General features: G+C 37.6%; 1 protein-coding gene across 1 annotated transcript; it reads right to left on the bottom strand.

Annotated features, from left to right (window-relative positions):
• Nucleotides 1–1,061: 1,061 nt before the first annotated feature.
• GNPDA1 (glucosamine-6-phosphate deaminase 1) lies at nt 1,062–13,383 on the bottom strand. Its single transcript, XM_034404784.3, has 7 exons — nt 13,084–13,383; nt 10,748–10,877; nt 9,040–9,141; nt 7,555–7,737; nt 6,262–6,446; nt 4,388–4,562; nt 1,062–1,541 (listed from the first exon to the last, which is right to left on the bottom strand). Exons 2-7 carry the CDS (start codon nt 10,869–10,871, stop codon nt 1,447–1,449), a joined length of 864 nt encoding a protein of 287 aa, XP_034260675.1. The 5' UTR covers nt 10,872–10,877; nt 13,084–13,383; the 3' UTR covers nt 1,062–1,446.
• Nucleotides 13,384–15,419: the final 2,036 nt, after the last annotated feature.

The following is a 15,419-nucleotide window of genomic DNA, read 5'->3' as shown; positions in this document are numbered from 1 at the left end:
GTCCTTGTCCAAGGAGCAAAGTATAAGGTAAAAACCTGTGATTTCTTCAGGTCCTGGAATTCTTAACACTTTATCCTGTTAGCATGGATAGTGATGCTGGCTGAGAGTCTCTTGAATATTGCTTATCATGACACGGATGGAAAATGGACTTTACAAGGCAAGGTTCAATAAAAAGGAAGACAGTAGGTTCAAATAATAGGCCTGTACTTTGAGGCTTCTACAGCACCCTATTGCATTGTGGGCAAATTTCTGATCTTTTGGCCTTAATTAGTTTGTCTGAGAAACAGATACTTGCAAATGGCTGCCTTTAGCCATAACAGTCATTTTGTATCCTTCAGTTTTCACAAAATAAACTACTGCTGGAGCCTGTTGGCAGGTCAGTCCATAGAAAGATCCATTGTTTGATCATCTCTCTGGTTGATAAGTTGTTTGCTCCATTCAAATTTGCAAAAAATGCTTGTCCAGAAGAGATCAGGAAGAAATATTTCTAGGCCAAGGCGACATGAAGTTGTCTACTCTTCCTATCTGCAATTTGTTAACACGAACTCTATGGTTATATATAGAAGTTGGAAATAAAATATTCCTACTAACTTTCGAGTTTTTATAGATAAAAGTTAGCACTTCAACTTTTACTACAAACTGGAAGCAAATGATTTTTTTTCTAAGGCTGGCATAAATGCCAAAAATCCTTCTGCTGGCCATTTAGAGAACAGAGAAGGAAGAAGGTAGTATGTTTTCCTGCACTCTTAGAAGCTTCCCACTTTAATACCTTCCAGATTGAATTACAATTCACAGAATTCCTAGCAAAAGTCAATCAGATTGGGAAAAGATGACTTGGGTAATAATGAAGAACAAGAATCAAGAGTGGATGTTTCCCCACGTTATATAACTGTACCACTTTAGAAAAGTCTGATATTTCTGCATTAAGAGTTGAGGTCCAGTAGATTATCTGAAAGAGTGCTTTTCATTTGTCCCCCCCTCCCCCCCGTTCCTGAAAAGGCTACTTTTTCATGAAATCCAACTCTTGTTTCCAATTCTTAACAAAATAAATATACCCAAAATTGTTCATAAACATTTATGTGTTTAATATGCAAAAAGCAATGAAAAGTTCATATCCTTCAGATTTTTTTCTACACACAATTACGATTCTAATGTTAACATCCCCATCCCAGAAACTCTCAAAATCATTTTTTTAAAAAAAGAAAATGAGGTCGCCCTCATTTGGTCTACATTCTTAAAACAGTAGGAAACTGATGTGTAATTAGTCCTGAGTTACTTGAAATTGCTTGATGCAGTTGCATCCACTCCTACTCTTGCACCTGGTAGAAAAAAAGATGCTTTTCAATAATTGAGTCCAATAATGTATTTTGTATATTGAAAGACTTCTCTCCACCAACTTCTTGTAATGGTACCAGAAAGATCTATTTAGCCAGTTGCTCAGAGAGGCTAGTCACTGTAGGCTTTTTCAGATTGACTTTCTGCTCCAACTTCTTTCATGCTATAGAGCGGTTCCACTAGTTTGTTGTGAACAAGCATCAATCCTGGTTAAAGGAAACAAACATAGTTCAATTCTTATGTAAATGTTATATTTTATCAAGTAATAACTTACACTTACACTTGTACCAAGTATATTTGAATCGGGGGGTAATGAGCTGGAGACCTCAAACTTTTCTCCCCAAACTCACTTGGTCCCTATACTGCCTTGCCTAATGTATTTGGTATCAATAGCAACTTGATACGGTAGTACCTACTACCACCACCCATCTTCCAAGAAGATGTCTAACCTGGTATCCTATGTTTAACTTTGTGTGTATATGAAAGTCTGTGCGCTGGGAGAAGGGATTCTCATAGCTGGCTGTATTTCTGGTATGTAAAAATGAAATAATGAAAGTATTGCTATAGCAAGCACCAGTTATAGAAAACAGAGACATGTGATTAGACATATCAGACATAGGACAATCTAACGAGATACAGAAAAATAAAATTTTGTTAAACTACTCCCCCTCCCAATATAAAATCACCTTAAAAGTTACAATATTAACTTTATCAATATAAAATCAATTCAGAAGACCACAAAGCAGCACTTTATCTATTGCAGAGTACACAGGCTTCAAGATTTATTAAGCATCAAAAGTTCCTCATGAAAAAATGTCAAGAGATTAGAAAAAATATATGTTGATATATTAGATATGCATACAACATGAAGTACTTACAGTCACGGAGCTTGTACAACGATACAAGAAATACTGGACTGAAGCACAGCCCGCCCCCGCCCCCCCCAAAAAAAGCTTTTTGCCTGGATCTATTTTTAAGATAAAGCCTCAGTTTCAGAGAATATAGGTATGTATTGTAAATATGCATTCTTTTTTTTACTTCTTTGTTTATTGCTTACTTTCACTCTTTCATTTTCACCCTAAATTAGTAAAATCAAAACTTGGTTTCTTAAAAAGTAGCACCCTGGAGAGATAATGCAGTCACGTCAGGCACAGCAATTTCTCCATTTCCCAAATGTTCTGACTTTTAATTTAATTTATTTTTTAAATAGCTTTTCTTTGTCTGCCTTTGCTTTATGTGTCCCAATGTTGATTCTGTTTGACACGAAATGATAACTGTTTTCTTTCTGGATACAGACTGGCATCACTCCAACATACTGTTTTTAATTCTTTTCCCCTTAATATTTTTGAATGTTGTGTCTAGAACAGGAAAACACATTCCTTATATTCTAAGGTAAAGCACCAATGTGGAGGAATGGATAAGATATACGACTAGGACTGGATAGGCTCAAGTTCAACAATTCCCTCAGTCATGGAAACACTCTGGATTACTTTTAGGTCTCCTAGTATCTCCCAGCCCAGAGTGCCTTGTGAGGGTTCCTATTTGAGGAATAGCCAAAGGGAAATCACTAGGACAGATTCTTTGACCTCTTGCAGGGAAAAAAGGCAAGATACAAATCTAACATAATCAAAATATACAGAGTAATTTAGCTGGGAGAATCTCCATGTCATGCCTCACACCCATTGTCTAACACTCCAAAGTGTATAATATGAATATATTGTGTGTGTGTGCGTGTATATAACAGGTATGATGGTACCAGCTTTCTAGGCACTATATATATATCATCATGTTCAACGATGAACAATTAAATATCTGCAGGAAGTTACAAACAGGTATGATGGTGCCAGCTTTCTAAAACTATTGCTGGCTTCACATGTTAAGGCACTTTTTCATATATATATTTGTTTTCTGAGGTTTTCGCGGGTCTTTGTATGTAGGTCTTTGGTTATTCGGGTTTTCTCCCGCGTAAAATTGGAGGTGTCTTGGCAACGTTTTGACAAAGTCTCATTCGTCATCTTCAGGCTGGTGTTCTTGGCTTCGTGCTTCTAGGAGCAATGTGTGTGATCGCAGCTGTTTCTTCCTTTTAACTGCCAGTGGGAGTGTGAACTGATTGGGTGGGAACTTGGCTGTGTTCTGATTGGGTGGAGGTGTGTTCTGATTGGTTGGGGGTTTGGCTGTGCTCTGATTGGCTGGGTGTGTGTTCTGTTTAGGTGGGGGCTTGGTTGTGCTCGGGTTAGTCTGAGTAGCAGGGGGATTTGAGCTGGTGAGCTGTGTTGCTGTTGTTTGGCTTTTTCATATATATATATATGAAAAAGTGCCTTAACATGTGAAGCCAGCAATAGTTTTAGAAAGCTGGCACCATCATACCTGTTTGTAACTTCCTGCAGATATTTAATTGTTCATCGTTGATGAACACCAAGATGATGATGATGGTTCAGTGGAACTTTTACCAACATCTGTACTTGTTATATACCATGATATTAGAGAGGTGGCACAAATAGCCCTTTGTTCCTTTTTTATGCATTTAATGACTTAGGTCCTTAGTGCTGTTTTTACATACCCCTTTATCTATTTAAAGCTTCCCTTCAACTGGTTTCTGGCTCAAGGAAATTTAAAGAGAAGACATGCTTGATGGGTAAAAGATACAAACATTTCACTTAAAATGACAAAAAAGAGCAGGTTGAGAAAATAAAGAATCTGATTTCCGAAAAGGATAAGATGGAAGGGTAATACTGAAAATGTTAATCTAAATAAGACAAAAGCACTTACAGACTTGTGGGAAGCTCTTCAATAAGAAAATGCTAAGAAATAGTGGAGTGTTACAAGTTAAAATCTCCCAAAGTACTCCTTGTAGTTAAAGCATGACAGTCCCAAATTACATATGCAGCTCCTGATATAACATTTCAACTGCGGCCAAAAGAGGTACCAGCGCCATGGAGGATTTTTGCAGCATGATTTGTAGAGGTGAATTGCCAAACATTACTGCTGCATTGATGTCTGTTTATATTCTAGACATTTATAGACTATTTCTCAGATTTGTACAACAATCTACCTTGAAAATACTTCACAGTTTTTACTTTAAGTTCCAGAGTAGCATCATCATCGCATATAAAGATGGTTCGTGGATGTTGCTGAAATGCAGAAACAGTCCACATGTGGTTCACCCCTTCTTCAATTGCTTTGTATAATGCAAATGCTTTATGGGCTCCTGTGATCAGAATCATAACCTGAATGACAAGACATACAGGAAACACAATTAGGCTTGATGTCAAGCATCGTAAATACTAAATGGTCCTTGCTATCGTCAACTACTGGTATGCATGTATTTCAAGTTGGGAAAAAGGAGAACTAAGATGGTCTAGGACACAAATATCTGCAAGAACTAAGTTAAAACATCCAATGATGTTTTGTCAACATCTTGAGAACTTTTTCAAGAGAATAAAAGGGAGAAGATGTAACCATTAGAGCTATGTAGAATTCTACTTTACATAAAGTCTGGGGGAAAATAAGATCAAAAACGAAAGAGTTCCATGTTTTATAGCAAGCTTGTAAAGGGACAGCTTGCTTTTAGTTACATCAGTTTATAATCTGTAGTTCTAGTAGGAGCTAATGTATGAATTGTACAGATTCTGTTCCTTTAAGCAGAAAGACATTTCTCCAAGAGTTTTGTGTTACTAAGCAAGAACAGATGGACTAATAAACATTGGTGAACTAGAAGCTGGTGAATTTATTTGCCTAGCTGACTTATCAAACTAGTTATAGCTGATCAATTCAGTAAAAATGGACAGCATGTAGAAAAAAATCAGGATGAGTATCAATTTTCTTACCCTTACCTATCAACAATGATAATCCACTGAGCTATAAGCAATGATTTCAGAAGCCTTTAAGAGTTCTGCAAAACCCCAGCTTTATTCCAAGATTCCAAAAATGGTGTCAGTGTATTAACTGACTACATACAATAGCTTCATAATATTATCACGAATTAATATTTTATATATTTAGCTTTTTATTTGGAATTTTGTAAAACAGTAAAATTTCATTCAGAGGCTTTGCATTCTAGTCAAGTACTATATGATTAGTAAGTTTGTTATCTTCCATAGACTTAACTTATTATGCAACAGAAAACAAAACTTTCAATAAAACAAACAAGGAATAAGTTTGGAAATATCAGAAAATCAGTTCATTTATAGTCATCACTAGACATATGGTCAGTTTGTATCTTACACTACAAATATTAGAGAAAGGGGTCCAAAGGAACTTCCCTCTCTAAATTGTCTATCATGCTCAATATTAACATGAATGTGTAGACAGCACCTTAACACACTACATGATCTATACCTAAATAGGAAAGGACTTGGATTTGTTTTGAAATATGTACACCTCCATATTAAGTACCAACCCACATTCCAACAAACTGCAATAGATTTAAAGAGCAGTGAGGATTATCGGATTAGAAAGTCCTATGTAGAAAGATAAAAAGAAATGGAAATGCAGACCTTGAGAAGATGGCCAATGAGGACGTATAATAGCATTCTTCAAATACTTGGGAGGATATAACATAGAAGATAAAAGATTCTCCATTTTCCAGGAATGTAAAAAAGAGAATTAAGGATTCTGGTTTTAGAAAGATAGTGATTGAAAATGTAAGAAAAACTTCCCAGTAATAGGAGTAGTTTCATATTACAGTTGATTACTGAAATGAGGTCCACTTTGCTGGATCTACTCAAGTAGGACTGCACAGTAAATTATCGGGGACAGTTTAATTTTGATTCCTGTTCTGAAAAGGAATTAGACTTCATGGCCAACACGGTCTCTTCTAGGTTCAGTATTCTATAATACTGAGTAACCTAGAATTCTTTTCAGACAAACTGCTTGTTCCATATCCCCCTCTGTCTCTTTTCTGGAAGTAGCTATTATGCTTCTAACCTCTTTGGCATCCATGACTGTACCCACTCCAACTGTGAGAGCCATTGTGGGCACTTTGGAAAGGTCACCTTCAAAGAATCTAGCATTAGCCAATATTGTGTCCATAGCTAATGTCTTCACTCTAGTTCTGGATACTAAGCTTGACCCTGGTTCATTGAAGGCAATATGACCATCTGGACCAATACCTGTAGGGGAAATCATTGAAATTATTATAATTAATTGATAGCTGCTAAACACTAAATATGATTTAGGATTAAGTACTTCAGAAGAATAAGTGCATCATTTAAACAGATGGTTGTAATGTTTCTTTAGGCCATAATACAGACAGTAATTGTCAAAACGTTAACATACTGCCAAACATCTGAAACGAGAATGTTCTCTTACAGGAATTAGTAACATTTCTGGAAAGAGGAGTAGAACTAATGATGCAGATCAATGTAACTTTGGCTGCTCTAGCAATCTGCAGCTAAGCTTATAATTTATCAATGTTTTTTTCCCCAGACAAATGGATTTCCAAATTCAGGGTTAACCTCATAATCACAGAATCTTTCCAGATATTCAACTCACCCCCAAAATGACTCACAAAATGACTTTTATACCCACATTCAATATTTCAATTTGCTACCTCATTAAAGTTTAATCTCATGGCCAATAAAAAATGTTCATCTTCCCTGATGACACATAACATCTCATTTAGTTAATTTTACATCTTGCCTTTTATTCTGGAGCTCAAAGCAGTAGAGAAAGTACTCACCCCCCTTCCTCTTTTCCCCCCTCAAAACGCTGGGAAGCAGGTTGGGGTAAGAGTCAGCCAGTGAACCTCCATGATCAAAGGTGAATTTTCAGATAGATCTCCCTGATGCCAGTATAACACCTCAGTCACTACAACTATTTCCGAAACAAACCCTCCCACAAATGGTATCGGTATTAGGGCCTTATCTGTTTGTACCTGCATCATCCTTGGAACAAGATCCAGTTTATTGGTTCATTTTTTAAAAAAATCCTGTTCTTTCTATTTTTGTTATCATTGTTATCCTTGTTTTCTCTTTTGAGTTTAATTTTGAGAAACATTACAGAGATTAACTTAGCTTGAAACATGACCACAAGCATGTTCACAAAGTCTTATTTTATATCACTTTGATGTACTGTATATCACTTGATATTTTAATCTGATTTGCAGTGCGCATCAAAAATATCTCCCTTGAAAATAGTGTGTTTTGAAGTAGTCCGAAAGCTGTGCTGAATCCCCCCTCTATAACTTCACTCCTGCTTCCAATGCCTTTAAATACTCACCCCCAACAAAGAGTTCTATTCCTCCAGCTGTTTTTATTTTGTCTTCAAAGGCATCACACTCTGCCTGTAAGTCGGCTGCATTCCCATCCAGAATATGAGTGTTTTCAGGGGAGATGTCAATGTGCTTGAAGAAGTTATTCCACATGAAGGAATGGTAACTCTCTGGATGTTCCCTTGGGAGACCTGTCAGAATAGTGTGTTAGCATGTGATTGCTTTTAGTTCATTTATTTATGTCTCATCTTTCCATCCACAATATTGAAAGGACAGCCTACAACAGCTATAACATAGTAGGAAAATTACCTGTTCCATATGCAGAAGGTTTTAGGTTTAGCCACTGGCAATTCCAGTTAAAAGTGATTTGGTAGCAAGCTGGGAAAGATAGCTTGCTGAGCTCTTACAGAGCAGCTGCTAGCTGGAACTGTGCATCCAGAACTAGATGAACAAATGGTATGCCTTAGAATAGACCAACAAACTTATTTCTATGTTGTAGCTTGGTGACTCAAAACCTGAGCTGTGAAAATTCTTAGAGACCTAAAAATATAAAAATAATAATGATGCAATCTATTTCCCACCATGATCAAGGTAGGATACACAGCAATCCTTCCTACAAGTTTTCCCTATACCAACCCTGAGAAATAAACAGTAGGAAGGATTGCTGTGTATCTTACCTTGATCATGGTGGGAAATAGATGGTTCTTCTTTCTTTGATCCTGATAAAAATTGTTGAGAGACAGGTTGAGAAACAGACTTGCTCTTCTGCCCAAATAGTTTCTGTGGACATTTCTGAGGAGCAATAGCTTTTTATATACTTGCTCAAGCCAGGTTTAGATTAAACCTTACTCTAAACCTGGCTTAAGCAAGTATATAAAAAGCTATTGCTCCTCAGAAATGTCCACAGAAACTATTTGGGCAGAAGAGCAAGTCTGTTTCTCAACCTGTCTCTCAACAATTTTTATCAGGATCAAAGAAAGAAGAACCATCTTAGCCTTCTTCTTACATATGAGTCTGGAAAGGGTAGTCAAAAAGAGTCAGCTCAGAACTTTCTCATGGTCAAGATGCTTTGAAGGATCTTAGGTCACCTAGCTTGAGTTAACCATTCAAAGTGCTTTGTTTCTTCCTACTATAATGGGCCTGCCCATTGTTTTTCACAGATGACACCTTAAGAGAAATATTCAGAAGCCTTACACTTTCAATAACTATATCTTAGAGTTACTTTCTATAAATAATCACACAATTTATACAACAGTCCTTTAAAATAGATTAGTACTATCATCTGTATACTTGCTAAGAGCATGGTTTACTTCTGCTTAGATGGATTACTGCTAAAAGATGATACATGAGTTTATGGTTCACAACTCAGGTTTTGACTCGCCAAACTACAATGCAGAAACTAGTTTGTCTTTACCTGTATGTAATAAAGAAAATTAATTGACAAGAAATATAAATGACACCTCCCTACAGCTTTGAATGTGAAGGTGACTCACCTACATATTCATCCATATTGAAGGTTTTCACATATTTGAAAGAGAGATCTCCATTCTTACAATATTCAATCAGTTTTTTGTAACATCCTAACGGGGTACTTCCTAGAGAGAAAAGAAAGCAAGACACCACCCATAAAAACAAAGGTTGTGCTACACAAAAGGCATTTATTTAACTGACAACTGCAATGGTTTATGTGACTACAGAAACAATGGCTCAAACATGCTCTTCAGCTCAGCGACAGCTTCATCAAGATCTTCAAAACTGCAACAGCATTCACTGCCAGTTACCCTTTCTTTGTTGCTAATGGTGAAGCATTCTTCAAAGGATTGCTGATGAATGTATGTATTCATCATGTTATTCATGAAATGAATATATTTCTTTTTATATCTCCTATGGAATGATGTAGTAGACAGGAATTTTGGATCAGTGTTACTACCTAATGAGTTCTTTATGATGCAAACGATAAATGGCCAGACATAGTAGGATACTCAAACACAGGTAGGATTCAATACTACAACACAAGAGAATAGATTAAAATAACAGGTAGTGGAAAAGGATATAGTGATCCAGAAATAGAGGGCCAGAGAAAAAACAATCTCGTCCTGTTTCTTAATTACAATAAACCTTATTCATCTCACAGTAAACATCAGCACAGGGACCCTTGTTCCCACCAACAGCAACCAATGAAATGAAACACCAGTTCATGTTCAAGATTCAATTATTAGATTTTATGGAAGATGTTTGGTGCAGTAGTTAAAGCATCAGGTTAGAAACTGGAAAACTGTGAGTTCTAGTCCTGCCTCAGCACAAAGCCAGTTGGGTGACCTTGGGCCGGTCACTTTTTCTAAGCCCTAGGAAGGAGGGAATGACAAACCACTTTTGAAAAATTTTGCCAAGAAAACTACAGAGCTTGGCCAATCAATCTCTGAAAATCAGACATGATTGCAAGTATAAAAAAAAAAGGAAACTTAAAATATGGCCTCACAATATAATGTCTTTGATGGAAAAGATAGGCACATGCATTTTGAAACAGGATACATTTCATTCCAATTCCATTACCAATCAGCAACAAATTTGAGGTAAATTATTAAATATTCTGGAGGAAAAAGCAAACATGTCACAGGAATGATTAACAGTGGAGCTTTGCTGGGAATAGTGGGTTAAAAATTAAATTAAAAAGGCATCTAATTCCATCTACCATTATAGCACTGCAAACATTGTTATTACGATGAAAATTATATGGACTATTAATACAGAGGGTGGACATTTTATTTTTTTACTATTTTAGCTATCTATCAAACTTTAGTGTCAAAAAATATGTAAAGTCTGCTCAGCCCATTAGTAAAGTATCTAGCCAGACTTGCTACGGGCATCTAATTGTGAGAATGTTCATGACAGATATGTGTAGTCTAGGAATAAAGTGTATAAAAGTCTGCTGAATTTGTATCCCAATTAAATGTCCATGTGTTCAAACAAAATTGCAAGCTCTTGATAGATTATTTCCATGTAAAGTTTTTTTTTTCTAAATTTGAGAAAACAAACTGCCTTCCAAAATATTAGTCACCTAATAATCATTTGTGACAAACATCCTGTGTAAAGAATGACAGCTTGGTCATAATACTACTGAGACAGTCTTTTATCTGAATTACACCAGAGTAAATTATGACTCTATAGCTCACCTCCTACGAACTGAAGTTTGTAACTTACCAGTGGGAAGTCCAAGAGTGAAATATTTATTTGGTCCTGGATTAAACTGGATTATTCTGTTCCTAATGTACTTTGCAGCCCATTCACTGGCCTCATTGTAATTTTCTAGAATTATAAGCTTCATCGTAACCTGCAATTTTGGAAGAATGTTCGGATTATACATTTCACTTGTAGGCTAAACAACATGTGAAGGCAGGATTGGCTACTTATGTAGATATAAACATTAGCACGATTGAGCTCAAAATTTCTGTTGATAAATGCAACATTAGTTAAGTGAGTTTTGCCCCATTTTACGACTTTTTGTGCCACAGTTGTTAAGTGAATCACAATTGTAAGGTTAGTAACATGTTTGTTAAATGAATCTGGCTTCCCCATTGACCTTGTTTGCCAGGTTTGCAAAAGGTGCTTGAATAACCCCAGGACACTGCATCCATCATAAATACGAGTCAGTTGCCAAGCATCTGAATTTTGAGCATGTGACAATGGGGGTGCTGTATGTGTGACAAATGACTGTAGTCCCTTTTTTCAGTGCCATTGTAACTTGGAACAATCACTGAACAAATTGTTTTAAGTTGAGGACTACCTATACAGTCTTCAAATATTTTTCTATCTAAGAGCTTCTTTCTCCCCAAATACTTGACAGATGTGTTCATTGTTCTGAAAAAGTTAAAGAGCAGCACAATGTTATTTGTGAAGGATCTTTCGTACTCCCTGAGCTTAGTTATTTTACTACAGACTTTTCATTACCCAAACTAGGTAACATTATCAGTGCTACTAGCGAGTGGAGTTTGCTCTCATTTTATATTCTAATGCAGGGTGTCAAACTGGTGGCCCATAGACTGGATGCATCCCGCGCAGGCCACGCCCACTATGCTCTGCAAAGGCAAAAAATGTTGCAATATGTCACGTGACATCACGTGATGCAATCGAGTTTGACACCCTTGTTCTAATAGTTTGCCCTTTCAGTGTAAGTGGGAGTGGTCTTGGTGATTCTTTGGTTGGGTTGTTTACTGTGAGCTTCTTTGGCAGTTCCTTGCTTTGTGTATGTTTGCTTCTTGATTGTTGGTTTTATGTTAATCTTGGTGTTAATATCTGCTCATCTGGGTGTTGACTGCTGATGAGGAAGTGTTCTGGTCTTTTTGTTATCATGTGCAATTTTAATATTCTACAACTTGTCTCCTCTTCCCTGTAATTAAGATTCACACTTCATACATTACACAGAATGGACAGTGCTCCTTGAACACTGAAGCCATAAAAATCCATTGGTTTTTAGCAATATCATCCATACCTCTGTGACGTTTGCTGCAAATGCAGACCTTATAGCTACCATCAGCACTGGTTAAATACCACACTTCCATTCATAAATTAATGGGTTAGAAAAGCAGCAAAGTCTTTTATGCAATGAGTCTGATTAAGTTGACTGTAAAAATTGCTGACATTGTAAGAGGAAAGCTGTGTTATGGTATCCCAAAATCAGAAGGGGTCTGGCGGCACGTTAGACTGAAACCGTACATATTAATAAGTTTTCTGAAATCAGAAGCATGGACAGGTAAACTGAGGTAGGATTTTAAACTGAGCTATGGTGAAAGAGAGAGAGGAGACGGCGGTTATTTATACATCCGAACTACACTGTTGTTTCTCTGTGTCATCTAATATATGTGGGTATATGCATAATTTTTTATTTATTTATTTATTTATTTTTCAGTCAGTCAGTCATGGTTATGTAGTGTATATTGGAGGTGGTGACCCTTTGAGAGCTATATGCAAAATTTCATTGTAATGTATGCCGATTAGTGTACATTCAAAGTGACAATATTCTTATTCCTATTGCATTCCGTTCTATTCTATTCTGTAGATCACCGATTACCAGCATTTTATCAACTGAAAGCTGTTATATGTTAAACACCCATTGTGTTTGTTGAGATCTTCCGAGTTGGCTTGAACATCAAGAACGGAGTCTGGTAGCCCTGAAGCGAGTTGCGGGTCAGGAAAGCTTAAACCTTTTGGTAAAATAGGTTAGTCTGAAAAAGTGCTCCTGGATTCCTTCTAATAATGCTGTGTTGCATTGTGCTTGTTAAAGGGAAGGAGGCCGAACGGGATCATTGGGGAAAGAAGTCACGAGCTTCACGAAGAGAGGGAAGCTAGAAGCCCAGCAAAGGAGGAAGGAAGTTTCTCAAGCGCGCTCTGGAAAGGGGCCGCGGGGCAAGAGACCCCGGGGTTTAAAGCAAGTCCTCCTGCGCTTATGCAGAAACGCCGCTTTTCCGGCCCGCGAATACGAGATGCTTGGAAAACAACTCCCGGGGACCCCGATCCGAACAATCTGCCTTGCCACTCACCTCTCCTCGGCGGCCACTCGCTCCCACTGGGCCCGCCTTCTCGTGACTTCATCCCGTCACATGAAAAAAACGCTGAGCTCGCAGTCTCTCCTCGACTGTCCCCGCCCCCGGAGACTTCCTGCGCTCCTCCTCCTCCTCCCCGGACCCGCGCAAGAGGAGTCTTTGCACCATTCGTCGTCGCGCCTTCCTTTCGCCTTAGAGCAGAGAGGTCTTTTAACTTGGCAGCTTTAAGACTTATGGACTTCAACTCTGGGAGCATCTTTTATCGCTTCTGCTGGTCTGTTTCTTGCTGAAGGATCTGAAGGTTCTCCAGGCGTTCGGGGTTCTTCTACCTCCGAGAACCGTGCTCCTTTCCGAGCTCATCGATTTGCCCCTTCTCAGAAAGTTAGGAGGCATCCAGATTGTGTTTTGCGACCGTCCTGTCTTCTTTTAGGGGCCCGTAGATAAGTTCCCATTGTCTATATGGAGATTCTCAGTCATCCACCTCACGGTTGTCCCAAAAGTGCTTTATAGAATAGAATAGAATAGAATAGAATAGAATTTTTTATTGGCCAAGTGTGATTGGACACAGAAGGAGTTTTATCTTTAATGCATATGTTCTCAGTGTACATAAAAGATATGTTCATCAAGAATCATAAGGTCAACACTTAATGATAGTCATAGGATATAAAAAAGCAATCAGGAAACAATATCAATATAAATCGTAAGGATACAAGCAACAGTTACAGTCATACAGTCATAAGTGGAAGGAGATGGGTGATGGAAACGATGAGAAGATTAATAGTAGTGCAGATTTAATAAATAGTTTGACAGTGTTGAGGGAATTATTTGTTAGCAGAGTGATGGCGTTCGGGTAAAAAACTGTTCTTGTGTCTAGTCGTTCTGATGTGCAGTACTCTAGTGTCATTTTGAGGATAGGAGTTGAAACAGTTTACATCCAGGATGTGAGGGGTCTGTAAATATTTTCACAGCCCTCTTTTTGACTTGTGCAGTATACAGGTCCTCAATGGAAGGCAGGTTGGTAGTAATTGTTTTTTCTGCAGTTCTAATTATCCACTGAAGTCTGGGTCTGTCTTGGGTTGCAGAACCAAACCAAACCAAACTTCTCATCCAGGAAGCTTCTTCAGCTCTTCATTCATTCAGAGCTGAAGAAGCTTCTTGGATGAGAAGCGAAATGTCTTCAAAGAAAAACCAAAAAAGTCCAGTTGCCTCTTGGAAAAGCACCTTTGATATAAGTTCCCATTGTAGGTCTCCTTGTTGCTTGTTTTTTCAAATTGCTGAAAATCTCACAAAGTGGGAGGACAGAACAACTGACTGGCTGTATGATGGCCATTACTTTCCTAACATCTGTAAAGAGGATTTGGTTCCTTTTAATTTGCTTGTTGGGCAGTTCTGCAGGGGAGCTCCTCGGAAAGGATGGTTGGGAGTATATCGTCGGGGCCCACTATTTGATTGTGCTAAGGAAAGGAAATGCGTTGAATAAAAAAACATGATTTACGGAGGTTGATATTCCCTGATGCTGGAAATTAGATTGGTTTATAATATCAGTTAAACAAACCAAACTAAAAGTTGTCAACCTATAGCGTTGGTTGTCATGAAAACTGTAATGTAAATAAATTATAGGTTCTTTTTTCCTCAAAAAAAAAAATATTTTGCTCTTTTTGCTAGTAAGAAGTGTCTCTAAAAAATAAAAGCTGAAAATCTCTTGGCTTTCTTTTAGATAGTCAACCATTCCTATCTTGTTCTCAAGGAAAATGCATGGATCTCTTCACCAGAATTTGAGCCCAACTGGAAGAAGGCTTTCTTTACTTTTATTTTTTAAAGTGTCATATAACCATTGCTGTGCTGGTAGAACAGTAAGTGATGGCTGGTTAATACAATAAATCACTGATGTGGAAATGGTGGATGCCTTTAAATACAGCAGTAAATACACTCACTGAAGCTTATTCCCAGGTAAATGAAATCCCTCAGTAGCTTCCATAGCTGATCAGAGATTTTAATTCAAGAGTCACCAGTTACGCCCAAGTAACAAGGCAATTCCTGGGCCAAGCAGGGCCTGAAGCTCAATCGTGGTCTTTCTATAAGAGGGAGATGGAAAAGGCTTTTGGAATGTAGCTTGCTATTTTACTCCTGTCCTTGGGAGTGCTTTATCAGGGGTGTTCAGTCATGGGTGTCAACTGTTAGGAATTTTTTTTATTAGACTTAACAATAAAGTATCAAATCAAATGTCAGATTTGTTGCATTTGGTCCAGGAGTGGCAGAAAAGTTGGTTTTCTTATAAACTAATAGGGCTTGCCAGAAAATCTTTGTATAGTATTGAAGCAGTCAGCAATGTG

This window comes from Pantherophis guttatus, chromosome 2 (assembly GCF_059756535.1).
Source record: "Pantherophis guttatus breed Tessera chromosome 2, ASM5975653v1, whole genome shotgun sequence".
In the NCBI taxonomy this organism is placed as follows: domain Eukaryota; kingdom Metazoa; phylum Chordata; class Lepidosauria; order Squamata; family Colubridae; genus Pantherophis; species Pantherophis guttatus.
This window is presented reverse-complemented; position numbering and strand designations above follow the sequence as displayed.